The 26652-nt window shown below is 41.7% G+C and overlaps 1 protein-coding gene and 1 long non-coding RNA gene across 8 annotated transcripts in view; one reads left to right on the plus strand and one right to left on the minus strand.

The window, feature by feature from the left end:
- Positions 1-7507, plus strand: part of LOC148147649 (uncharacterized) — a 141810-nt gene extending 134303 nt beyond the window's left edge. The window contains exons 1-3 of one of the 7 annotated variants that reach the window (XR_015759594.1): positions 2003-4318; positions 5010-5207; positions 6858-7489. Coding sequence is in view for 1 of the 7 variants with exons in the window: in XM_087994932.1 (XP_087851058.1) it covers positions 5010-5207; positions 6858-6901 (242 nt within the window). In the remaining 6 variants the exon portion in view is untranslated. Of the gene's footprint in view, positions 1-2002; positions 4319-5009; positions 5208-6469; positions 6748-6857 lie in introns of those variants that run through there. The other 6 variants (XR_015759590.1, XR_015759592.1, XR_015759591.1 and 3 more) reach the window with 6 other exon arrangements.
- LOC148147650 (uncharacterized) overlaps positions 1-26652 on the minus strand; it is a 206482-nt gene that overhangs the window by 13501 nt on the left and 166329 nt on the right. The gene's annotated exons all lie outside the window — the stretch shown is intronic.

A 26652-nucleotide genomic window follows, 5' to 3' on the forward strand; every position in this document is an offset into this window, starting at 1 on the left:
TAGGCATTCCATGTATTTGAAATCCTTTTGGACGATGACAAACCAGGAAATTAATAATCCGATGCTAATGACAGCACAAATTTAAGTATCAGAGAAAAGTTAAATATCATACATAATATCGCATGATTACATCTTCATTATCACATGGATTTGTGAAATATTAGGTCTCAAAAGAGGGATTAATAATATTGCAGTTCACTCATCACTGGTGAAAACAATAGCAACACTTTTGTCCAAAGCATGTACTTATGATTGGACCATTTCTAATTTAGAGAACTAAAGAGTATGAGGGTCACAGATGATGAAGCATTGCAGAACGTCCATGGAAAGTATAGAATTTTTTTTTTGATGATCAATAATAATCAGTTTCCAAACCCATGATGTAAATTTAATCCCATCCTGCATTCACATTGCAAGTAACTGGTTTGGCCTAATGTTTGAGAGTTCTGAATTTGATGGACTGCATCGATGGTTCCATTTGGGATTGAAGAGCTCATTGGTCTGATGTTAACAAGACCACTGACTTAAAATAACGAAAGTTCATTGACCGGTCTGTTGTTGAAAGGTAAATATCTATTTCCCAGGTCTCCCAAAGGTTTTCATTAATTACAAAAAGTGAAAGTAAAAACATGTAAAATGGTAGCAGATGTGAGACTGTGAATTTAGAACTGCATTGTCCAACATAGCAGCCATGGGCTAGAACTCTCTTTAATTGGGAATCATCTTTTTCTGGAAAAGCACAGCAGGTTAGACAGTATCCGAGGAGCAGGAAAATCGACGTTTCAGGCAAAAGCCCTTCGTCAGGAGTGATCCTCATTCCTGATGTAGGGCTTTTGCCTGAAACATCGATTTTCCTTCTCCTTGGATTCTGCCTCACCTGCTGAGCTTTTCTAGCACCACACTCTTGACTCTAATCTCCAGCATCTGCAGTACTCACTTTCGCCTAACATGATCAGTGACCTTCCGGTGAAGCACTGGTGGTATGGCCCACTTTTATTTATGTGTCTAGGTTTCCATGGGTTGGTGATGTCACTTCCTGTTCTTTTTCTCAAGGGGTGGTAAATGGGATCCAAGTCAATGGGGATCCAAGTCAATGTGTTTGTTGATAGAGTTCCAGTTGGAGTGCCATGCTTCTAGGAATTATCACGCGTGTCTCTGTTTGGCTTGTCTGAGGATGGATGTATTGTCCCAAAGTGATATCCTTCTTCATCTGAATGTAAAGATACTAGTGAGAGTGATTTGGAGATGCCGGTGTTGGACTGGGGTGTACAAAGTTAAAAATCACACAACATCAGGTTATAGTCCAACAGGTTTAATTGGAAGCACACTAGCTTTTGGAGCGTCGCTCCTTCATCAGATGGTAGTGGAGGACTCAATCCTAACACACAGAACTTATAGCAAAAATTTACAGTATGATGTAACTGAAATTATACATTGAAAAATTGATTGTCTGTTAAGCCTTTCATCTGTTGGAATACTATGATAGTTTCACTTCTCAGGACAACTCCATACAAACCTGTCACGGTAGGCGCTGCAAGATGTGTCAGACTGTGGACATAGATACCACCATTACGCGTGGGGAAACCTCCCACCTTGTACTCATGTGACTCAGCCAACGTTGTCTATCTTATACATTGCAGGCAAGGATGCCCGGAGGCATGGTACATTGGGGAAACCGAGCAAAGGCTACGACAACGGATGAATGGGCACCGCACAACAATCAAAAGACAGGAGTGTTCCCTCCCAGTTGGGGAACACTTCAGAGGTCCAGGACATTCGACCTCAGATCTTTGGGTGACCATCCTCCAAGGCGGACTTTGGGACAGGCAGCAGCGAAATGTGGCCGAGCAGAGCTAAGTTTGGCACCCATAGGGAGGGCCTCAACTGGGACCTTGGGTTCATGTCACATTACAGATGACCATCATTGCACTACACACACACACACACACACACACACACAGATACTCCTACACACTCTAACACACACACAAGCACTCCTATACACACATACACACATATACACAGACACGCACACAGACACCCACACACACCCTCCCACATTCACACATGCACCCCCTCACAGACGTAAGACACTCTGCACTCACTACACACACACATACACTTTCTCACACTCACAACCCCAAACCAGACAGACACACACACACACAGACAGACAAAGACCCACATGCACACATATATTTTGTGGGGTGAATTTGTACTTGCAGGGTTACATTGTACTTTGCTCAAAAACTGCATGAATTCATGTAAAACTCCGTTATCTCACTTTTTAGATTAGAAACAATCTAAACATCATGGCATAGACGGAGAACACAGGGGGCTAACACCTTCAACATATTGTCTAGCTATCACCATTGTTAACAGCTAACCCGAGAATGCAACTTTTTAAAAACAGCTTTTGTGATTTACACATGAAAGAAGTGAAACTATCACGGTATTCTAACAGATGAAAGGCTTAACAGACAATCAATTTTTCAATGTATAATTTCAGTTACATCACACTGTAAATTTTTGCTATAAATTCTGTGTGTTAGGATTGAGCCCTCCACTACCACCTGATGAAGGAGCGACGCTCCAAAAGCTAGTGTGCTTCCAATTAAACCTGGTGTTGTGTGATTTTTAACTAGTGAGAGTGGATCACGTCTTTTTGCAGCTAGTTGATGTTCATGTATCGTGGTGGCTAGTTTTCTGCCTGTTTGTCCAATGTAGTGTTTGTTACAGTCCTTGCAATTTATTTTGTAAATTACATTAGTTTTGCTTGTCTGTACGGGGTCTTTCAAGTTCATTAGCTGCTGTTTTAGTGTGTTGGTGAGTTTGTGGACTACCATGATGGCAAGAAGTTTGAGTAGTCTGGCAGTTATTTCAGAGATGTCTTTGATGTAGGGGAGAGGCTAAGATTTCTGGACGCATTTTGTCTGCTTGTTTGGGTTTGTTGCTGAAAAATCGGTGGACTGTTTTCATTGGGTACCCGTTCTTTTTGAATACACGGTATAGGTAATTTTCCTCTGCTCTTCGTAGTTCCTCTGTGCTGCAGTGTGTGGGGTCATTGAAATAATGTACTAATGCAGCTCCGTTTGTGGATGTTGGGATGATTGCTTCTGTAGTTCAGTATTTGGTCCATATGTGTTGTTTTCCTGTAGACGCTGATTTGAAGCTCCCCATTGGCTGTTTGCTCTACTGCAACATCCAGGAATGGTAGTTTGTTGTTGTTTTCCTCCTCTTTAGTAAATTTTACGCCAGTAAGGGTATTATTGATGGTTTTAAAGATTTCCTCTAATTTTTTTTGTTTAGCGATGACAAAGGTGTCATCCACGTAGCAGACCCAAAGTTTGGGTTGGATGGTTGGCAGAGCTGTTTGTTTGAGTCTCTGAATTACTGCCTCTCCTAAGAATCCTGATATCAGAGATCCCATGGGTGTTCCGTTGGTTTGTCTGTAGGTTTTGTTGTTGAAGGTGAAGTGGGTGGTTAAGGCATACGTCCACTAGATTGATGATATTGTCCTTGCTGATGAAGACGGTGGTGTTTGGTGTATGTGTCTTTGGTTCCTCTAATAATGTAGTCAGTGTTTCCTTGGCCAGATTGATGTTGATGGCTGTGAACAGGGCTGTTGTATCATAGGAGACCATTATTTCATCCTCTTCTATCTTGGTGTCTTTGGTGATCTTCAGGAATTCTTGGGTGGAGTGGATGGAGTAGCGTGAGTCTTCTACTAAGTGTTTTAGTCTTTGGTGTAGCTCCTTGGCCCGTCTGTAAGTTGATGTTCCAGGTAGCAAGACTATGGGTCTGAGGGAGGCTCCTGGTTTGTGAATACTGGGTAATCCGTAGAAGCGTGGTGTGTCAGATCCGTCTGGTTTCATTATTTGGAAGTCAATCTTATTTATTTCTCCAGATTTCTGAAGTTTTTTGAGTAGGGATGTGTTTCAGTTCTCTAGTTGCGGGTTCGGGAATATCGCCACTTGTTGGTAAGTATTGGTATCTGCAAGCAGTGCGTTCGTTTTCTGAGTGTAGTCTCTTTGATTTAAAATGACTGTCAAGTGTTCTTTGTCTTTAGGTTGGATAATAATATTTTTATCTTTTTCTAGTCCTTCTAGTGCTTTCCTTTCTTGCGTATTGTGTTTCCTTCCTTTTTCCTGCTTAATGTTGGTGCGGCTGTATGCCTGATGGTTTGCTGGGTTTCTTCTGTGAGTTCATCGTCTTTAAGTGTTGTTTCTAATGCTGCTAAGAAATCTTTCTTGTCCACTTCCTGGAAGTTGTAATTAAAGACGGCTTACTAAGACGGCTTTTGCAGTGTCTGTAAAGGGTCAGTCAGATAAGTTTTTCATCCATACTTCTGTGTTGTCTGTGTTGTTATTGTGTGTACATTTGTCTAATTTTTTCTGCAGGTCTAGTTTTTTCATTTTCTGTGTTTGTCGCTGTCTAATGTCTATGGCTTGTTGTACTGTGTCTGTCCATTCATGGTCTGTTGCATTAGTGAGTAAAGTTATTTGGCGCAAAATTTCCCGGTTGTATTTACGGAGTCTGTTGTGGGCATCATTAATTATTTCTCTAAGCATTCTGTGGCTGTTTTGTTCTGCTGTTCCTTTGGCTAGTGGGCATAAAGGGAAGGTTTGTATTTAAGATATTCAGACAGTACCTGTTTCCTTAGGCATTCATGCAGGAAGTACAGCTGTTCACGGGTGGTGCTCTGTCGGATAGCATTGGTTTCCCATTTTCGGGCCAACTTTAGCGTATTGTGCCCATAGGTTTTAGCAAGTTTTGAGAAGATTTATAGCTCGGGTTGAGGTTCTGGATGTGAGTTTGCTTGCTGAGCTGGAAGGTTTTTTTTCTATGCAGACAACAAGCAAAACTAATATCATTTACAAAATACCTTGCCAAGAACTGTAATAAACACTACATTAGACAAACAGGCAGAAAACTAGCCACCAGGATACATGAACATCAACTAGCCACAAAAAGACATGACCCACTCTCACTAGTGTCTTTACATACAGATGAGGAAGGACACCACTTTGACTGGGACAACACATCCATCCTTGGACAGGTCAAACAGAGACACATGTCGGAATTCCTAAAAGTGTGGCACTCCAACTGGAACACTATTAGCAAACAGCTTGACCTGGATTCCATTTACCACCCCCTGAGAAAAAGAACAGGAAATGACATAACCACAGGAAATGACATCACCACAGGTAATGACATCACCAACCCCAGGAAACCTAAACACACAAATAAAAAGCGGGCTTCACCGGAGGCTCACTGATGATGTTACCTAGTATGGTGACAAAACGTCTGAAAACGAACCTTCCAGCTCAGCCAACAAGCTTACATTCATTGTCAAGAACTTCTGTCATGAAGTATCAAACTCATTAATAATTATCAAGAAGTGGCATACCTTTTACAGCTATCAAAGTTTTTTTAATGAACAAAAGTTGTTTGGAGTGTCGTCTGCAATAAAGATTTTTTTAAGTCATAGAATTTTATTTATTTCTCCTGTATAGTAGTGAATACTAGAATTGGCATGGTAAGTGAAGAGGGAAAATGTGGAACCACTGGTTGACATTAGCTGGCTCTAAGTTGGCATGAGGGAATGAGGGGCCTTGAGGGATGGATAAAGGTGCATAGGATGGTACAGGGGATTCAATGCCACGCAGATCAGAAGAAGTGGGTACAGTGGTTTGGGTCATTAGGATATGAAGATGGGTACAGGCAGTACGCATGCCATGGTAATAGATAGAGAGCATTAGGACTCATGGTTTGGCATGAATGAAGCACTTAAAGTGTGCAGGGTGTGACGTGGAGGATTGTTTTTAACATAGTGCTGGAGTACTGACGCAAACTTTCTGCCTGGCGATTGGCAGCCTCCTCAGCTCTTCTGGAGCCATCCAGCCTGCCTCATCCCTGGAATAAAAATAGGAGGTGCGCACAGACATTTTTCATGGATGGTTTTACAGAATCAGCAATTTCACCCGCCTGTATGAGCAGGAATGTGCCTGTACAGTTGGTTCTGCTATAATGCACGTTTCCTCAAAATAAATTGGTTATAACTTGTTTGAAGAATTTAGACCAGTATTTGTAGAACACCAATTTTCCTTACCTGTATTGGCTATAAAGTGATTCTGATTTAAATGGTGCTGCTATTCTGCGATTTTCTTATAACATGGCATTATATCAGAACAGACTGTATTAGTCTGTGTGAGAGTCATGGCAGTTTGTGTATGTTAGTCCGTTTTTAGGTCATGTAAGCATGTTTTGTATGAGAATGTGTGTGGGTGAAAGGGTTAATGGGTGTGTTAGCCTGTGTGTGGATCAGAATGGGGGTTAGACTACAGCTTGAGTTCTGAGACTGGAAGTCAGACGCACAGACACACCCTTTCTTCTCCTCCTCCTCTCCTCAAAACCTGCCCATACACGGGGGCAGTAGAGAAGGAAGCACCAGGTTGAGAAACAACTCGTCCTCATATGAATTTCACTCAGAGTGTACACTCCCATGTCCTGAGCTTGGCTCTGACCCACCCCCTTTGGTTGTAGTCAGGATCGGGGCCTTCGCCGCCGTAAAAAGAGAGAAAAACTTTAATCAACTCTGCCGTATGTACTTTTAAACGCTCCTCAGTCCCATGGAGTGAGAAAATTGTTGAAACGTGGCCCCTCACACGAAAAAGGGTGGACGGTGCACAAAATAAACATTCGGATGTTGGAATCGCCATTTTTTCATAAATAGTGAAAACCTTCGTTTAGTATTCTTCTTTGATTTGAAAACTACGTTTTCTCATTCTCCGCTTTAAATGAAATGTAACTTGCTTGCACAGCAATGCTGTTAATGATTCTCTTTTTGTTTGCAGTGAATACTAAGGTGCTGTACTGCAACGGGTTTACTGTTTACTGAACTTTGATGACCTTTCCTGGAATAAGTGCCGCTTCCCAGAAGTTCCAGTAATTCGACCCGAATTGTACACAGTGTAGCATGATACAGCACTCCCTGTGGCAACCTCCCTTTAGGCCAACAGCAAGCGAGCTCGAAATGATGGAGCAACTGTCCCAATGTGGAAGAACAGGAAGTTAACAACTGAGTGCAAGATTTTGCAAAAAGCAGAAGCAAAACTGGCCCTCAGCTGATTGGAACGACTTTTAAAAAAAGTGTCATGAGTTTTATCGTTTTGAAAATTTCTCCACTAAATAAAAATAAATCATCAATACTTTTATATAAAAATGGACTGTGTGACCCCAAAATGTGCTGGATTAGTTGTTTACACTGTAAGTGCATTGTATAGTTTATTAAAAATCACACGTTCTTTAAAATAACCGAGTGGATAAAAATGACCTCACATGACATTATGCAGTATTATACCAGACCTTATATTTAAATAACAGTCTTCACATAGCATAATATCTCAAGGTTTCACAGGAGCATTTACAACACTGAGCAACATAAAGAGATATTAGGTCAGCGATCAAATGCTTGGCCAAAGTGACAGGCTTTAAAATATGTCGTAAAAGGGGAAAGTGAGGTAGGTATAGAGATGGTATGTCTGAGAGTGGTGATTAGAGTGGTGCTGGAAAAGCACAGCAGGTCAGGCAGCTTCCAGGAGCAGGAAAATCGATGTTTCGGCCAAAAGCCTTATTGCTGATGAAGGGCTTTTGCCCGAAACATCGATTTTCCTGCTCCTCGGATGCTGTCTGACCTGCTGTGCTTTTCCAGCACCAGTCCAATCTGGACTCTGGTTGCCAGCATCTGCAGTCCTTGTTTTTACCTGTCTGAGAGTGGTACCTAGGCAATTGAAGATAAGGCACCAGTGATGGAGCAGTTAAAGCTGGAGGTGCACAAAAAGCTTATATTACAGGAGTACAGAAACCTTGAAGGGCTGTGGATGTCCAGAAGATTACAGTGATAGAAGGGGCAATGTTATGAAGGGATTTGAAAACTACAAATGTTTTAAAAATGAGATATTGCTTGAAAGGGAGCTAATGTAGGTCAGAATGGGATCTGAAAATAGATGAGAAAAAGTTAAAGCATAAGCAGTGGAGTTTTGGGTGAGTTCAAATTTACCAAAGGTAGAATTTGGAGAGGTTCATAGGAATAGACAGCTATAGGGGTAACAAAGGCATGAAGGATTGCAATGGTTGATCTGAGATGGGAGAAGTCAAGTAATTGTATGAAGGTGAAAATAGTTAGTCTTAGTCATGTCCTGAATGTGATGTCAGAAGCTTATCTCAGGATCAGATTATGAGCAGTCTGACAATGTCCGATTGTTGCCAGGGCGTGGGATGGACTTTGGAATGAGGACCAAGAACAATGGCAAAAATGTTTCTGATATTGTATTTCTGCTCATCCAGTACTGGATATCAGATAATCAGTCTGATAATGTAACAAATACGTAACGGTTGTGGAAAGTGATGATAGGTTACAGTGTGCATGTGAAAACTAATGTTGCGTCTTCATATTATTTTGCCGGGGAATCATTCTTTTTTGTCAAATGGTCCCTTATTCAAGTACTGCCTTTGCACAGCCTAAAGTGTAAGTGAGGAATAGGAGGGGCCAAGGATAGAATCGTTTGGGACACCTGAGTTAACAGTGTTGGATCAGGAAAAGAAGCCATTGCAAGTGATTCTCTGACTGTGGTTACAGAGTTAATGGAATTAGGTAAAAGCAGTCCCACACAGCTGGCCTTGTTAAAAGTTGCAGACAGTGAATAAAATGTTGAGGAGGGGAACTTTATTTTTGTCACGGTCACAAAGGACATAATTTCTTACTTTTGGTAAGAATTGTTTTGGTGCTGCATCAGATTGGAGTGATTCAACCCAGAAGTTTTGGGAAAGACAGGATCAGATATGGGACGTGACAACATGTTCACGGATTTTGGAGATCAGAGGGAGTTTGATTTGATTTGATTTGATTCAGTTATTGTCAGATGTATCAAAGTATAGTGAAAAGCTTTACTTACGAACAGTACAGGCAGATCATAGTAAGCAAGGATGTACAGATCAGAAAGGCTTAGACAGAGGCATACAGGTTACCTTGCACTGGGTGTGCAAAAGGCAAGAGCAATGTTAACAAGGTCAGCCTTATTTGAGGCTAGAGAGCCCAATCATCAGTCTAATAATGGCTGGGAAAAAGCTGTACCTGAACCTGCTGGTGCATGTGTTCAGATTTCTGTACATTCTGCCTGATGAAGAGGTTGTAGCAGATTATTACCAGGGTGCAATGTAATGACGCTGACAGCCTTTCTGCAGCAGCGGGCCATGTAAATGGAGTCCATGGATGGAAGGTTGGCTTCTGTGAGGCCTGAGCTGTGCACACCACCTTCTGCAGTTTCTTAGGGTCCTGGGCAGAGCAGTTGCCATACCAGGCTATTATGCACCCGGACAGTATGTTTTCAGTGGTGATCTGTAGAAGTCGATGAGGGTCCTTTTGGACATGCCGATTTGCTGAGATGCTTGAGAAAGAAGAGGCATTATTGTGCCTTCTTGACCATCACATTTACACGCGAAGTCCAGGAGAGATTGTCGGTTATTGTCACTCTGAGGAACTTGCTGCTCTCCAAACCTCTCACCCTCTGTTCTGTTGATGTAGATTGGAGCATGTTCTACTCCTATCTTTCTGAGATCAATGATCAGTTCTTTAGTTTTGCCAATGTTTGGAGATGAGATGGTAGTTTGAAAGGACAGTGGGGTCAAAGGTTGTTTGAAAGGAGCAAAATGATAATAACAGATTTAAAGACAAGAGGGTCAAGACCTCAAGAGAGGCAACTGTTTATAATATAAGGTTAACATGAGACTCACACTCACCAAGTATCTGACCCTTTAATTGTGAGAGGTGAGGTTGGAGGGAAAAGGGCAGAGGGGCTTATTAAGATGGCTTGCAGTGGAGAAAGGCAGCCTGTGGAGGTGTTTTAATTCAAGGATGATCCTGGCACAGTGAGCAGATTTTTCAGATGACAGCAGGACCCAGTAACGTCTTAATTGAGTTATGACTTGGAGGTGCCAGTGTTGGACTGGGGTGGACAAAGCTAAAAATCACACAACACCAGGTTATAATCCAACAGGTTTACTTGGAAGCACTAGCTTTCAGAGCTCCACTTCTTCATCAGGTGGTTGTGGAGGTGCTCCCAAATAAACTAGTTGGACTATAACCTGGTGTTGTGAGATTTTTAACTTAATTGAGCTAGTCAGCTCTGATAGTGCATGGTTAAACTAGTTGTTCACCAAACCCTTTCAGATTGATGTTCTATAGAGCAGAGAGGTGGGTCCGACCACAGAGTGGCCATAGTGAGTGGGAACATTGAGTTTTTTTAAAGGGATTGAACATCAAAGTTGGAAATAAAGAACTGGAAATCAGAAACAAAAACAGAAATTGCCAAAAAACTCAGCTGGTCTGGCAGACAAAGTCAGAAGTCACATGACACCAGGTTATAGTCCAACAGGTTTACCTGAAATCACAAGCTTTCAGAGCGCTACTCCTTCATCAGTTGAAAAGAATTCACCTTACAAAGAAGCAGAGTTCCAAAAGCTTGTGATTTCAAATAAACCCATTGGAGTATAACATCTGTTAAGACAATGCAAAGTTAACCGTTTGGGTCCAGTGACCCTCCTTCACAATAGGGTTAAAGATATGGTTCAGTGTAGATTACTGAGTCACACAAAATTGAGAAAACACGAGCCCAAATTGATTTTAGGTGAACTGATTTTAATCAATATCAGGACTGCACTGAGGCTGAGGAAAATTAGTCAGTGTTCTTACTTCTGGTTAGTACCCACTGTTTCTTGATGCATGTCGATAGAATTGGGTTCCCCCAGTTGTGATCTTCCTCCACTCAGAATTAAAAATCTGGCCAGGACCAGCTAACTGTGTACATAGCTGAACAAAGAGACCTTGAAGTGCAGATACATAGCTCCTTGAAAGTGGATTCGCAGGTAGATGGGATAGTGAAGAAGGCGTTTAGTATGCTTTCCTTTATCGGTCAGAGTATTGAGTACAGGAGTTGGGAGGTCAATTTGTAGCTGTACAGGACATCGGTTAGGCCACTGTTGAAATATTGTGTGCAATTCTAGTCTCCTTCCTATCGGAAAGATGTTGTGAAACTTGAAAGGGTTCAGAAAGGATTTACAAGGATGTTCCCAGGGTTGGAGGATTTGAGCTATAGGGAGAGGCTGAACAAGCTGGGGCTGTTCTCCCTGGAGCGTCGGAGGCTGAGGTGTGACCTTATAGAGGTTTACAAAATTATGAGGGGCATGGATAAGATAAATAGACAAAGTCTTTTCCCTGGGGTGGGGGAGTCCAGAACTAGAGGGCAAAGATTTAGGGGTGAGAAGGGAAAGAAATAAAAGTTGCCCTAAGGGGCAACTTTTTCATGCAGAGGATGGTACGTGTATGGAAAGAGCTGCCAGAGGATGTGGAGGAGGCTGGTACAATTGCAACATTTAAAACGATGGATATATGAATAGGAAGGGTTTGGAGGGATATGGGCCGGGCGCTGGCAGGTGGGACTAGATTGAGTTGGAATATCTGGTCAGCATGGACAGGTTGGACAGGGTCTGTTTCTGTGCTGTACATCTCTATGACTCTATGACTCTATGTGAGATGAATGGATGGGCACTTGAACAATATGTGGGAAGGTTGGCACTACTTGTGAAGCAAACTTCCAGCATTATGAGAGAAAAGACATAAACAGAAGCAGTTTAGAAGGGGAAGACAGTATGTCACCAGGACTTATTTCTATCTTTAAGTTACACTTTGCAGCCAAGATACTGTAAAGTATGTACTAAAACTGGCTGTGGTTACAAAAATATCATAAATGCATTGTACAGGAACTACATTTGTACACTATAGTATGCAATAAAGGATATTACACAAGTTATACAGGACTGAATCTTACGATATTTTGGGTAAGTGCCAAGTTTGTTGAGTTTCACAGAAAGCTTTTTCTGAGAGGCTCAGTGAGATTATTTAGCAAAATGATCCAAACTTGCCTCATTAACTACTTACCATGCCCCTATAGTCCCCCCTCGTCCGATGTTAGCCCGACCTACAATTGCCATAATCGAAAGAAATCACCACATAGTTCCAGATACTATGCAACAGATTGGCATTCATGACACCAGTGCCAATTTCAAACCCTTAAAGTCTGGTCAAGTACCATCATTCCAGAGTTGCCCTTCACTGACAATGTAATACCACAGCAGCGTCAAACTCACACTGCTTGTGGCACATAGCTGGTATGGCGGATACTTTCTGGCACATGCAACTCTACTCATTGTCCTACCATCAGGTACCCAGGTTACCTATCCTTAGCTGCATGTCAGCCAATCACTCTCTCTCTAAGTCACTCCAAGTGACACACAATTGTAGACCAGCGTCTTATCTTTGTTCAGTGGGATTGGATTAATCAAAGACAGGCAATCATTCAGAAATTCTAAATTAACTTTTTTTTTGTCATTGGGGTGAACATAAACAAAATGTAAATCAAATACGTGATGACCAATTTTATAGTCCATGATTGTTTGTTGTACCCAGCTCTCATCTACTAGAACAGGCTGTTCATTAGGTCCATGCAACTAAGCTCCATCATGCACAAGTACAGCTTCCTCCTCCCAATATCCTCATCCACTTCTCAGAAGACTGCTCCTGTTCCCCTATTTCCTCAGGATCTAGCATATTATCCTATTGCCTGCTCCCATTGTTCAGAGCCTAGCAATGTTAGGATGATGCAACACACATTGAAAAGAGACTGCTGAAGGGGCAGTTTGTGCACCTGCACAATCAGCCAGATCAAGGATCGGATCAGGCAGCATCTCAGGGCTGCTCACTTGCTCTGGCAGTGCTTGCTCATTTAGTACCTATGTGCTTATTTGCAGCATCTATGCCCATCTGGCCAGGCCATGCCATGCCTGTTAGTGCAGTCACACAATCAGGCACCTTGCCGTCAGTCAAGGAGGTGGACATCTTACGGTACAGCCATGTGTGACGTCAATCTCGCAACTGCTTCATGTGCCAGTAGTTTATGCAGCTAAAACACACTACATTAGTAAAGCAAGAATCTATGTCTCAAGGTCATAGGAGAATAGTCCTTACCACTTAGGAGATAAGGAGAAGAAAGTGAGGCCTGCAGATGCTGGAGAGTCAGAGTCGATACGTGTAGCATTGGAAAAAGCACAGCAGGTCAGCATCCAAAGAGCAGGAGAGTCAACGTTTTGGGTATAGGTCCTTCATCAAGATTGTGAGAGGCAAGGGGACTGAGAGATAAATAGGGGTTGGGGGTGATGGTGGGGCTGGGGTAGATAGGTGGATGCAGATGAGGAGTGATTGTGATAGGTCAGTGAGGAGGGTGGAGTGGCTAGGTGGGAAGGAAGATCGACAGGTAGGTCAGGTCAAGAGGGCAGTGCTGAGTTGGAGAGTTGGATCTGGGATGAGGTGGGGGGGTGAGGAGATTTGGAAACATAAAGAGGCACCTGTCAATTAGAGGATTCCACCACAGTAAATCAAAGGCAGCCTCCAATTGGCCACAATCAGACATTCAATCATTGTAATCTCATCAGGGAGTCCAAGCCTCTGCAACTGAGGGACATAGTCAGCCCTGAGACTCCATTGTGGCCAGTCAGGGGGCTAGGACTAGCGCAATTGGGAAGATGTTCCGGCATCAGTCAGGGGGTCTGAGCACTTCTTGGCTGAAACTGTCCAGTTAGATCAAGAGGGTGGGCTACGGGCAGTGCTTCCACGGTAACTAAGATGAAAGAGAGATAAGGGAAGACAGGGGTGTACTGCCGCAGCTTCAGAATGCCAGGTATTGTCTGGGTGCACAGTGGCCTTTTCAACATGGCAGGAGTGTCAGTCTCTTGGTGGATATCTGTTAAGTGATGAGTTGGTCTGGACACAATGCATGGTTGGATAGGTTCAGAATCGAATGCAAGGGATGCCGTGGTGGGATAGAGCAATAATGAAGTGTATTTAGTAAGACAGAGTGAGAAATCTTGGTCGGCCTCAAGGTGAAAATTCCTCCAAATAATTCAACACAAATTTCACTTATCCAAAGAAAGCACAAGATTCAGCCCTTTGTTCCTGAATCTGTCCACCCAGGCTGCAACACTGACCTTGTCTTGGGGAATTGAAATGAACCAATGTGACCTTGCACAGATGGTATTGGTTATTGTCCTGATGCATTGGTGGGTGGATGTCTGAGATCTTACATACAGGTAGCCATTGGTCCCTGGAGGAGCCAGTTGCACAAAGGTTCACATAAATATAAAAACATAGGAAACAATAACAAGAGTAGGCTATTCTACATTTCAAACCTACACTGTCATTCTATATGATCATAACTCAGTACCCTGTTCCCGCTTTCACCCAAACTCTTTGATTCTTTTAGCCCTGAGAACCAAATCTATCTCATTGTTTAGAACATTCAATGTCTTGGTCTCAACTGCTTTCTGTGGCAAAGCATTCCACAGGCTCACCACTCTCTGGGTGAAGAAGTTTCTCCTCATCTCAGTCCTAAGTGGCCTATAATATTTCCTTCGACTGTAACCCCTATTCTGTAACCCCGGCTCCAAAATCAGCTGTTGCAGCCACTGGGAGAGGACGGACCTCCACTATTGCAGGTTTCAGAATCCAATGCAGCAGCTCATGTAATTCAATCACTGTGCCCCAGTACATAGAATTTGTATCAATACTGTGCTTGGCTCATCTCCAAGAAATTGAATCAAGGGTGAAACTTTCTGGCCCTCCTCCAAGCCTGATGCACATTGAAGGCACTCACAGTTGGGACCTGTCTGAAGTGGGTACTCCTTAGCCTGTCTGGCAGCTTGCAGCTACTCCTAGACATGCTGTCAAACCTGCTCCTCATGTATTTACCTTCACTTTCTCAGTAAGGCAGCCACTGCAACCAACATCCCACCTCTGGCTGCACCCAAGACTCCTACTGGCAGGGACCTATCTTTAACAAACAGACACAGGTTATTGGTTTGGAGAAAGTCAGTGCTGGCATACCCTGCAGATGACAGCTCCACAGACCCCTCCCTAGAATGAGACAATCAGCAGCCAAACGACAGGGTCACATGTAGAGTTCTTATGGGTCTTTGAGATAGCTGCTATTTTGTAGAGGTGCTGCAGTGAGTGATCAACACAGAATAGTAGATTGGGATTGTTCCAGGTAATCTGTACCCTTCCATCCCAGCCCCACATCAACAATGGAATGGAAGAGCTGTTGTTGCACTGGGATAGACAAAGTTAAAAATCACAGAACATCAGGTAATAGTCCAATATTTGGAAGCACTAGCTTTTGGAGCACTGCTCCTTCTTCAGGTGGTTGTGAAGCAGGTCCATAACACACAGAATTTATAACAAAAGATTACAGTTTCATGCAAGCAAAATTATATATTTAACAAACCTAGATTATTGTTATATGATGATTATAATCTTTTGTTATAAATTCTCTGTCTTGTGGACCTGCTTCACAACCACCTGAAGAAGGAGCAGTGCTTTGAAAGCTAGTGCTTCCAAATAAACCTGCTCGACTATAACCTGGTGTTGTGTGATTTTTAGCTTTATCAACCATGGAAGTTATCACTGCATGCAGTAATGTCTGATTAGTATGCTCACAGTGTAGAGGGGATTGGCTCATTACACCACCCCTGGAGGTCTAGCAAGCACTATGTTGGTTGTGGCCATTATGTGCCTGTTTTAAAGTCAGTGGTGATGAAATGTGCCTCACCTCTATGTGCAATTTGCAAATACCAATAACATGGTGGGCATTACTCATTGAACCCCGAACATTTTTGTACTTCATGCATTTCCCATGAATGTTGACATGATTGTGAAGGAGGTAACAGCTGCACTGTGCAAGTGCATGATTGATGTTTTTGCCCTTTCAGCGTCTTGTTGTCCAGCAGAAGTGACCTATCACCTTCATCCCCTCCCCCACTCACCTATTGTACTCTACGCTACTTTCTCCCCACCCCCACCCTCCTCTAGCTTATCTCTCCATGCTTCAGGCTCTCTGCCTTTATTCCTGATGAAGGGCTTTTGCCCGAAACGTCGATTTTGCTGCTCATCGGATGCTGCCTGAATTGCTGTGCTCTTCCAGCAAAACCACTGATCCAGCAGAAGTGAAGTCCATCAGACAACTTATCCATCACACTGATGCTGATTCTAGCCAACCTGGATGTTGGCCCAGACATTTTTCAGTTGCAGTTCACGGAGAATGTAGCTTCTGCTGGACTGCCTCATCTCTGGCAACTATCTGACAATGTAAACAATTACCAAGCTATGTCCTGTGCATGAAAAACAGGACAAATCCAATCCAGCCACTCAGCTCCTCTTGGTCCACTCTTGATAATAAGGAAAGTGATGGAAGGGGTCAGCAATGTCATCAAATGGCATTTGCAAAGAATAACCTAATCACTGCTCACTAGGTTTAGGTCCTAGGTAAAAACAATGACTGCAGATGCTAGAAGCCAGAAAAGCACAGCAGTTCAGGCAGCATCCGAGGAGCAGTAAAATCGATGTTTCGGGCAAAAGCTCTTCATCAGGAATACAGGCAGCCATAATTACACCGACACCACTCCCCACCTCTTCTTCAGCTACATTGATGACTGCATTGGCGCCACCTCGTGTTCCCGCAAGGAGGTTGAGCAATTCATCAACTTCACCAACACATTCCACCCTGACCTTAAATTTACCTGGACCATCTCTGACATCTCCCTCCCCTTCCTCCATCTCCATTAATGACGACTGACTTGACACCACATTTTTTACAAACCTACCGACTCTCACAGCTACCTGGATTACACTTCTTCCCACCCTACCTCCTGCAAAAATGCCACCCCATATTCCCAATTCCTCCGCCTCTGCCGTATCTGCTCCCAGGAGGACCAGTTCTACCACAGAACACACCAGATGGCCTCCTTCTTTAGAGAACGCAATTTCCCTTCCCACGTGGTTAAAGATGCCCTCCAACGCATCTCGTCTACATCCCGCACCTCCGCCCTCAGACCCCACCCCTCCAATGGTAACAAGGACAGAATGCCCCTGGTGCTCACCTTCCACCCTACCAACCTTCACATAAACCAAACATCCCCCGACATTTCGGCCACCTCCAAACGGACCCCACCACCAGGGATATATTTCCCTCCCCACCCCTTTCTGTCTTCCGCAAAGACCATTCCCTCCGTGACTACCTGGTCAGGTCCACGCCCCCCAACAACTCACCCTCCCGTCCTGGCACCTTCCCCTGCCACTGCAGCAATTGCAAAACTTGCTCCCTCACCTCCTCCCTCACCTCCATCCAAGGCCCTAAAGGAGCCTTCCACATCCATCTAGATTTAGGTCTTGCCAGGGCCACTTGGTTCTTTACACAATGCAGCTATGGTCCAAACACGGATGAAAGAACTGAACACAGATGTGAAGTGAGGCTGACTGCCCTTGACAAAAAAGGTAGTGTTTGACTGAGAATGGCATCAAGGGAACCGATAAAACTGGTAATTAATGAGGATCAAAGGGTACATGCTCTGTTGGAGTCAATACATAGACAGCTTTGTTGATCTTTAAAGGGGCTCTATTTTCTTCCTAGTTAGTCATTTACCCTTAATGTATTTGTAGAATCCCTTTGGATTCTCATTAATTTTTATTGCCAAAGCTATCTCATGTCACCTTTTTGACCTCCTGATTTCCCTCTTAAGTATGCTCCTACTGTCCTTATACTCCTCTATGGATTCACTCGATCCCAGCTTTCCCATACCTGAAATATGATTCCCTTTTCTTAACCACAGCCTCAATTTTTCTAGTCATCCAGCATTTCCTACACCTACCAACATTGCCCTTCACACCAACAGGAACATAATGTCTCTAGGCCCTTGTCTCATTTTGGAGGCCAACAAATTTCCAATCTTCCCTTTACCTGTGAACTGCCTCTCCCAATCAACTTTTGAAAGTTCCTGACTAATACTGCCAAATTGGCCTTACTGCAATTTAGAAATTTTATTTTTTTATTTTTCTATAACTATTGTAAAACTAATAGAATTTTGATCACCTGCTCCCCCACTGACACCTCAGTCACTTGCCTTATTTCCTAAAAGATAGCCAAGTTTTGCTCCTTCTCTGGTAAGGTACATCCACATATTGAATTCAGGAGTTTGTCAAGGTCATGGTCCAGGTCTCACCATCTTCACCTGCTTCATCAATCTCTTCCATACAAGGTCAGAAGTTGGAATTTTCTCTGACGATTACACAATGCTCATTACCATTCATGACTCCTCAGATACTGAAGCAATTCATGCCCATATACAGGAAGACCTGGACAATATCCAGGCTTGGACTGATAATTAGCAAGTAACATTTGCACCACACAGTGCCAGGAAATGACGTCTCTAACAAGAAAGAATCTGATCAGACTCCTTAACGTTCAATGGCATTGCCATCGTTGAACCTTCCATTATCAGTTGGAACTTGGACTGAATCAGCCATTTAAATACTGTGGCTACAAGAGCAGGTCAGAGGCAAGGAATCCTGCAAACAACAACTCAACATTCTGTCTCTCCAAAGCTTACAGGGCAGGAGTGTGGTGAAATGCACTCCACTTGCAATTCCAACATCACTCAAGAAGCTTGACACAAAGCATCCTACTTGATTTGCATTACATATACTCCCTCTGACATTCACTCCCTTTTCTACTGATGCACAATTGCAGCAGTGTGTATCATCAACAAGATGCAAATAACTCATCAGGGCACCTCAAGTTGCAACTTTTAAAGCCATGTCTCCTACCAGACAAAAGGCAGCAGATGTATGGGAACATCAGTACCTGCAAGCTCCCTCCAAGTCACAACATCCCAACTTGAAACTACATGCTGTTCTTTCACCTTTACTGAGTAAAAATCCTGGAACTCTCCAAAAGCACTCCTCCATTTGTTGGTGAGTTCAACGTGGACTGAATATTTGTTAAAAAAAAAAATTCCTTGACAGTCTTTGCAGGCAGCTTGGTGCACAGAACAAATGTAGAGTTTAAATTTGAAATGCTGGCCTTGAAAGTTAACAATGATGCTGAACCTCCAGCGTTTACCCTGGAAAACATGTAGTATCAGCAGAATGGGGGGGTGCTTTTTTTCATACCTATTCATGGAATGTGGGTGTCACTGGCAAGGTCAACATTTATTGCTGATCCTTAATTGTCCTGGAGAAAGTGGTAGTGAACTGTCTTCTTGACTTACTGCAGTCCTTTTGGTGTAGGAACATCTACAGTGCTGTTACCATTTCCATACTGCTGGTGTTGCCATACAACATTAATTTGTCTGAATGGTGCTGGGCGTCCTGCATTCCCTCTCAAAATGTAAGGATCTCAAAAGCACTTCACTAAGGATAACGGGGCACTTAAAAAATGTTTAGTAACAGTTTCCTTCAAGTGACATTTTTCAGTCCAAGGTAGTTTGCAGCTGCTCAAGTTCAGTGAACTTGAGTGAACAAAAGGGAGGCATATTTTCACAGCCAGCATTATTAAATTTTTAACTAAGAAAATTACATATTTTTGCTGGAAAATAAAATGAGCAAGATTGCATAGCTCCAGATTTGGCAGTCTATAATTTAATAATGAAATTATATAAATTCTAGGTTGACACATTTCAAGCTCTCATGATTCAAAATATACACGTTTTCTTTTAAAAGAAAATTGACATTCAAAACCCTACCACGAATATTCAAATTACTTTTTTGGGGCCTAAAGCAGCAATCAAGTCCTCCTTAGCAGGGCAGTGCCCTTTGATCACAAATGATCAAGTAAGTTTTCTAACTCATCTAGGCAGGAAGTAGATGTCCAAACCGCAACTTTCTAACGGGACATATTTGTCTGTGTCATTTACTTGGTAAGAGGTATGTGGCCTAAGTAACATACTTCCCACACTATCTTCAAATTTCACATTCTCTCGTTTCACATATGCTTCTTGACTGAGCTTTTTCAATCATTTCTGTACTGTACATTTAAAGACATTGAATGCTTGACATAACTTTTAAGAAACATCAGAGAAGGAAAGAAATAACTTTCATTTTTATAGAACTTCAAGTATTATCTTGAAAACAACTGAGAACCCCAAAGTACTGTGGACACATTTAACTTGTAATTCCAAAATGTGTTTTTAAAAGGAGGTTGATATAGCCAACAATGGCTAGAGAGAGAGACCCACTTAAAGATGCAGGGGATCTTTCAATAACAGCCTTTCAAAGGGTAGAAAAGGTAACTCACATCAGACTGGCCTCTGATGTCTTGTGACTAGAAAGACAATGAGAGGCTGATACCCCCAACCTGTGCTCAACAGGACGCCACTCGTTGTGATTATATCCCAAACTGTAGACACATTTTGAGGTTTCCCTTTGAAAAATACATAAGGACAGGGTTACAAACCTAGTTTCAACCCTACAGCAGGGTATTAGTGGGACTGACAAAAGCCAGACAAAAGGAAACAGGACAACAATTGAACCCTGAATGACCCTCTCATCCTAAATGGAGTCATAGAAATGTACAGCACGGAAACAGACCCTCCCGTCTAACTTGTCCATGCTGAATGGATATCCTAACCTACTAGATATCCTAATCTAGTCCCTTTGGCAGCACTTGACCCATATCCCTATTAATGCTTCCTGTTTATATGCTCATCCAGATGCCTTTTAAATGCTGTAATTGTACCAGCTTCCACCACTTCCTCTGGCAGCACATTCCATACATGCAACGCCCTCTGTGTGAAAATGTTGTCCCTTAGAACTCTTTTATATCTTTCTCCTCTCACCCTAAACCTATGTCCACTAGTTCTGGATTGCCTCACTCCATGGAAAAGATGTTCTCTATTTACCATACCCATGCCCTTCATGATTTTATTAACTTCTATAAGGTCATCCCTCAGCCTCCGATGTGCCAGGGAAAACAGCCCCAGCCTACTCAGCCTCTCCCTGGCAGCATCTATGTAAATCTTTTCTGCACCCTTTCAAGTTTCACAACATCCTTTCGATAGGAACGAAACCAGAATTGCATGCCATATTCCAAAAGTGGCCTAACCAATATCCTGTACAGTCACAACAGAACCCCCAGCTCCTATACTCAATGCTCTGACCGATAAAGGAAATTATTCCAAATGCCTTCTTCACTATCTTATCTACTTGCAACTTTATCCAAAATGGAGGATGGGAAAACAACTGTGACTGTAAGAGCTGCTTATTTTTTTGGGTATTTTTGAGGTATTTAAATAATGGAATTCAATTATGCACGGTGGCTCAGTGGTTAGCATTGCTGGCTCACAGCGCGAGGGAACTGAGTTCATTTCCCGCCTCGGGCAACTGTCCGTATGGAGTTTGCACATTCTCCCTGTGTCTGCGTGAGTTTCCTCTAGGTGCTCCATTTTCCTCCCACAGTCCAAAGATTTGCAGGTTAGGTGAATTGGCCATTCTAAATTGCCCGTACTGTGGATTAGTCAGGGATAAATATAGGGGACTGGGACTGTGTGGGTTGCTCTTCGGAGGGTTAGTGTGACTTGTTGGGCCTGTAGGGAATCTAATTATAGTTGAAAGGAATCAGAACTATAGAATCTCAACCAACCTTTAAAACATAGAAACTTGAAATTGACAGTTCAACTACAAATGTCAGTGTTACCAGTAACCTCCACTGCAATGGTCGCAACATTCAATTGCTCCTAGCAAGCAATTCAAGACTGATTCATCTATCTTTTATTTCATCTTTGTTTAGGCTCACCTCTTCTAATTTACGGGCATATATGTTTCTTATTAAATTTACTTATATTTAGTAACTTATAAATTCATCATTAGTTCAAGAAAACCTGCTTAAATTAAATCCTTTCAAAATACAAGTTCATTTGGGTCTGGAGTTAAACTATCAACAAGGGAAGAGAGGGATCTATTTTAAAATTAATCTTATTGTCATCAACTGAGGAGGCGGTGAATAAAGAAGAGGAGACTGCTCATCCTCCCTCATCCAAGACCTTAACAGTTTGGGGTACCCTGTCTGGAATCTTAAATAAATTGGAGAACTTCACCCAAGGCCTTGAATTAATGTTATTCTCCAACATCCCAACACACATTTTTTCCAAGAGTGCCAACTGTTTTGATGCAGGGAACCACAGCAGTCAATTTTCAAGATGCTACATACACTTATGTAACTAAATAAGATGAACTAATGGCACTAGTTGAGCAATAAATGCTTGCCTAAACAAGAATACTCCTTAATGCTTTCATAAATGGTAGCATGGGATAGTTTTTGTTCATCTTTGAGAAGCTTTGATCTAATAGTTCACTGAAAGAGAGCACCTTCTGTGATGTGCTGAAGCGCGAGCTGTTGATGGAATTAGATGAAGTGAAGTGGAAGAAATTCACATGGAACATAAACACCAGCATCGAGCTGCTGAGCTGAGTGACCTGTTTCTGTGCTGTAAATATTTCGTAATACTTCAGACATTATATGTTTGAAATCGTGTATTGGAGCATGAACCCACAAGTATTTTTACTTCAAGGTGAAAGTGGTAGTACAGATGAGATTGGCACTTCACTAAGGGCAAATGAGTTCACATTGCATCTGGGTTTTTTGGGTACAAAATTTATATAGTAAGACCAAAATCTGCATGCTATTTTCTGTACTGGATACCACAGAACTTATGAACGGTAAGGATGAATTCCAGAAAAATGCATTAGGATCTTTCAGTTAGAAAATCTGCCTATTGTTTTAAGCTGGAGCACCAAATTTGCAGAAATTAGGCAGAACACACATCAGGCATAATTAAAGCTGTTTTTCTGTGTGTTAATCACTAGTCATTAAAGTGATAACTGGAGACTAACAAAAAACAGAGAATTCTCACATTTACTTTGACATCCTCTCTTTCTCGCTTGTGCCTGATTAAAAAAAATGTCCTCTTAAATGTGTTGGATGAGAACCCTTAACATAATGCAATATATATTCACCATCCTCGTTATTTGATACACTGTCAACAAAAGGGTCAAGTACTTAAAAATCTATTACAAAATAAAATGTATTAGCAATGTTTTCTATCTGTGTTTGTAAATTGTAATGCAGTTACTGGTGGATAGCTTTAGCAACAATGTCACAATCAAAGCATTATTTTCGTCATCACACATAAGAACTGAAGTATTGTTGATTTCTCACTCCCCAAAAATAATGGTAACACTCCAAAGTAGAAATGAAATCTGAATGGCAAACACTATTCACAATTAAAATAATGCAATAACTAGAGACTTTCAGAGCCTCTCTAATCAATTTGTACCCTATTCTTGCTTCTATTTGCAAAAATAGAATTATATATTTGCAATAATAAAATTAGAAGTCAATTATGTTGATGTTACCACAAGATTTTCTAAAGACTTTTGAAGGAAGCATATGCTATATTGCAAGATTTCAATAAACATTTTTTTTGCTTCACTCAGTCTCTGTTGATCTGGATGATTACAATTTATGACTGCAGAAGACTTTACGTCCCATTTTAGCGTAATGCAGCAATCTTCATTGGACTTTAACCACATCCTGACTGCTCAGACTTCGTACAGAGTACCAGAACATAATGATATCATTATGCCTGTTGTTAATGCAACTTTTCAGCAGTATGCACACGCACGTAACTGGTGGACATTCCAAATGGGTTTACCATTGGCTGTGAATTACATGAATCACTTCATGTAAATTGTGATCAACCTTATAATTATACCAGGCTTTCTACTACTAAATTCAATTTGCCTTTAAGTGACACATTTAACAAGTAAATGTTTCCCAAGGAACTTCACAAAGGCTCATACAGATAAAATTCTCAGTATCATACCCCAAAAAACTACCCACAAAGCAAAATACGAGTATAACAGTTGTCGTACAATTTCAACATGTTAATTATTGTATTTTTATTTCACTACCACAAGTCCAAAGAAAATGTCATATTTTTCAGTACTACTGATTAATTCCAGATGTTGAATAACATATCTGTGCCAATGAAACAGAATAAGAAACATTGTATACACTCTGTGTTTAAACATGGACCAAATCTCAAACCTTGAAATGAATGAGCTGGTATATGCAATATAATTGGATGTGAGATGCATCCTTTGGTACATGAGGCATACCTAATTATATAGATATTTATGTGTTAACCCTTTCAGTGATATGAGTCCTATTTCTGTGCAAGTAAAATTTTACATGGGTAATATGTAATGACTTAGGACGTAAGTGATCACAGTGGAAACATGAGTTGGCAATAATCAACCCATTAAAAGCACTTTAAAAAGTAGACTGCCACTTAAAGGAGCAATATGCAAGTTTGGGGAGAAGGCAAGTGACAGGGACAAAGTACAATGCTCATTTGGAGAACTGGTGTAGACACAATGGGCTGAAGGACCTCCTTCTGTGCCAGAATAATTGTGATTCTGTAAAAGTACATTCCTTATTAAGCAAGCACAATGTACCTTTGTTAACTCCTAACAAACAATTAAATGCTTAAAGTTCAGATCAATGTATCGGCCCTTTTTAATGTCAGATATGTCTTACTGCGCAGATCTTACTGAACTGATCCACTTAAATAGCCTGTGTTGGATTTCAATTATAAATCTTGCAATAACTGAACACTTCCATGTACGCTGCAAAAACTCATCACGATAAGTATTATTTAATGATTCTGTTTACATGTTTAAAGGTTCTGAATAGTGGATTTCAAATTCGTAATTTTGGTGTGTCAACTCAACAGATCTTTGCAAACTGATGTGCAATAATCTCACTGGCAATGCAACTTATCATCTGTCTGTGTAACTGGTCATAACTGATTTAAAAAATGTAAAGACATATCAAACTGGTTAAAATACTCCAGTAAATGCATCTCTATACTCTACACTACAATGCACATCATATACAAAAGAGGGAAAGCAATAATCTTCATTACTCAACATTTCTAATTGACTATTTCAAATTTATCAGGCCATCATTTTTCAAACACCCACACAGATTACTCTATGCAATTATGCATCACTACGCTTTTTCATACTGCTCCTGCATGGCACACCTATCAATGACAGAAGCAGGCTGCTTCCTGCTCTGATCACTGAGGTGTTGTTGGCTGATATTCTCTGGGCTTTGGAGTCTGAGAGTCTTGCCAAAAATAATTCTTGATCTGTTGAGTTGGCACACTAAAATTACAAATTTGGAATAAAGACTGCAATAGAAGATCTTTGAATGGATACCTATTACCATGTTATCTTTGACTTCCATCTCTCTGATTATTGGGTTGCACTTCACTCTGGCGATGCTGCTGGACAGCACTTTGTTACTTATCAGGATTGAACTACAACAGCACAGTTAATGTATCAGTCATCCCATTTAAGGAGGCATATACATTGGCATCTCATGTCTCGATAAACTTGTTCAAGGAGCAAAAAGACAGTACAGCCTAGTCACTCTTCAGTGATTGCTACAGCCTTGTCACTCTATCCATGTAGGAAGACATCATCATGCTGTCCTGCCACATTGACTCATTCATGTCTGAGGTAAAATCCTCCCATTTTCTCTGCAATTCCAGCCAATGTATCTGTGAAGCTGGTCATAAGATTATGTGTTCTGTATCTCTGTTCAATGACCATCTGTTTCACTTTTGTCCATCTTACTAGAGATTAGAGAGGGCTGTGCCCTCTAATGCAGATATCCCATAGCTCTCCCTGAGACTATCATCTGCCCTGAGTCCCTTAAGAAGCGTGAATTACTTGGTGGAAGAACCTGGAGGTGCAGGCCAGTTCAGCCCAAGAGCTATGAGCATGTCCCTTAGCGGGAAGTGTCCTTGCAACAGCATTAAAATGATAGCTGCCCGCGCAGCCCAAGGAGCAGCATTGAAATGTAGAAGCATCCGGTTGGTGGATCGGAGATATGACATGAGTGTCCTGAAAGGCTGGCACATGTCAGACACCAATGTCCGTGGACACAGAGAGCGTGGAGTTGGTGCTCATGGACTGTGACAGAGAGGTTGGAGTCTCGTATCCAACATGGAGGTTGTGTGGAGCAAATGATGAGATGAATTTGCCAGGTTCCCATTGGTTTCCATGTCAACTTTTCTCAATGTCTAGCTTGTTTGGTGAGTTTGGTAAGACTGGAGCCTGAGTATTAATGAAGCAAATTGGGCCATCAAAAAGGCATTTAACAACCAGTAATTGTCCTTGATTGGCAATATGTCACTACCTAGTGAGAAACCTGCCTCACAACTTGTTGAGTTAGGTCTTGCTGGACTTCTCGTCTCAATCTGCTACAAATTGAATTATAGCGTACATCACTCAGACTCTTTTAAGATCCTGCTCACTGTTCTAACATTGTACAGTAAAATTTATTGTGATTTGTTCAAAATTATGGAATTTTGTGATTTATTCTCTTAGTAGCTTCTCTGAATTCCACATTTTAATTCCTGGTTTGTAGCCAGCTTAACAATAAATTTGGCATTCTGAGATGGTAACAGCTATAAATTAAACATGGATTAGCAGATAGAACAAAGATTATTTCATGGAAGGAGTCCACTCCGCTTGTATTGTAACAATTTGAGCTGCACAATTTTCCAAGCAGCGTCTTAATCTCTTTCCTTCAAGTACTTGGCTGATTCTCTGCACATACACAGGGTTTCTGCCACTTC

This window comes from Chiloscyllium plagiosum, unplaced genomic scaffold (genome assembly GCF_037043375.1).
Source record: "Chiloscyllium plagiosum isolate Xiang-an unplaced genomic scaffold, Cpla_swu_hap1 HiC_scaffold_15, whole genome shotgun sequence".
NCBI classification, from domain to species: domain Eukaryota; kingdom Metazoa; phylum Chordata; class Chondrichthyes; order Orectolobiformes; family Hemiscylliidae; genus Chiloscyllium; species Chiloscyllium plagiosum.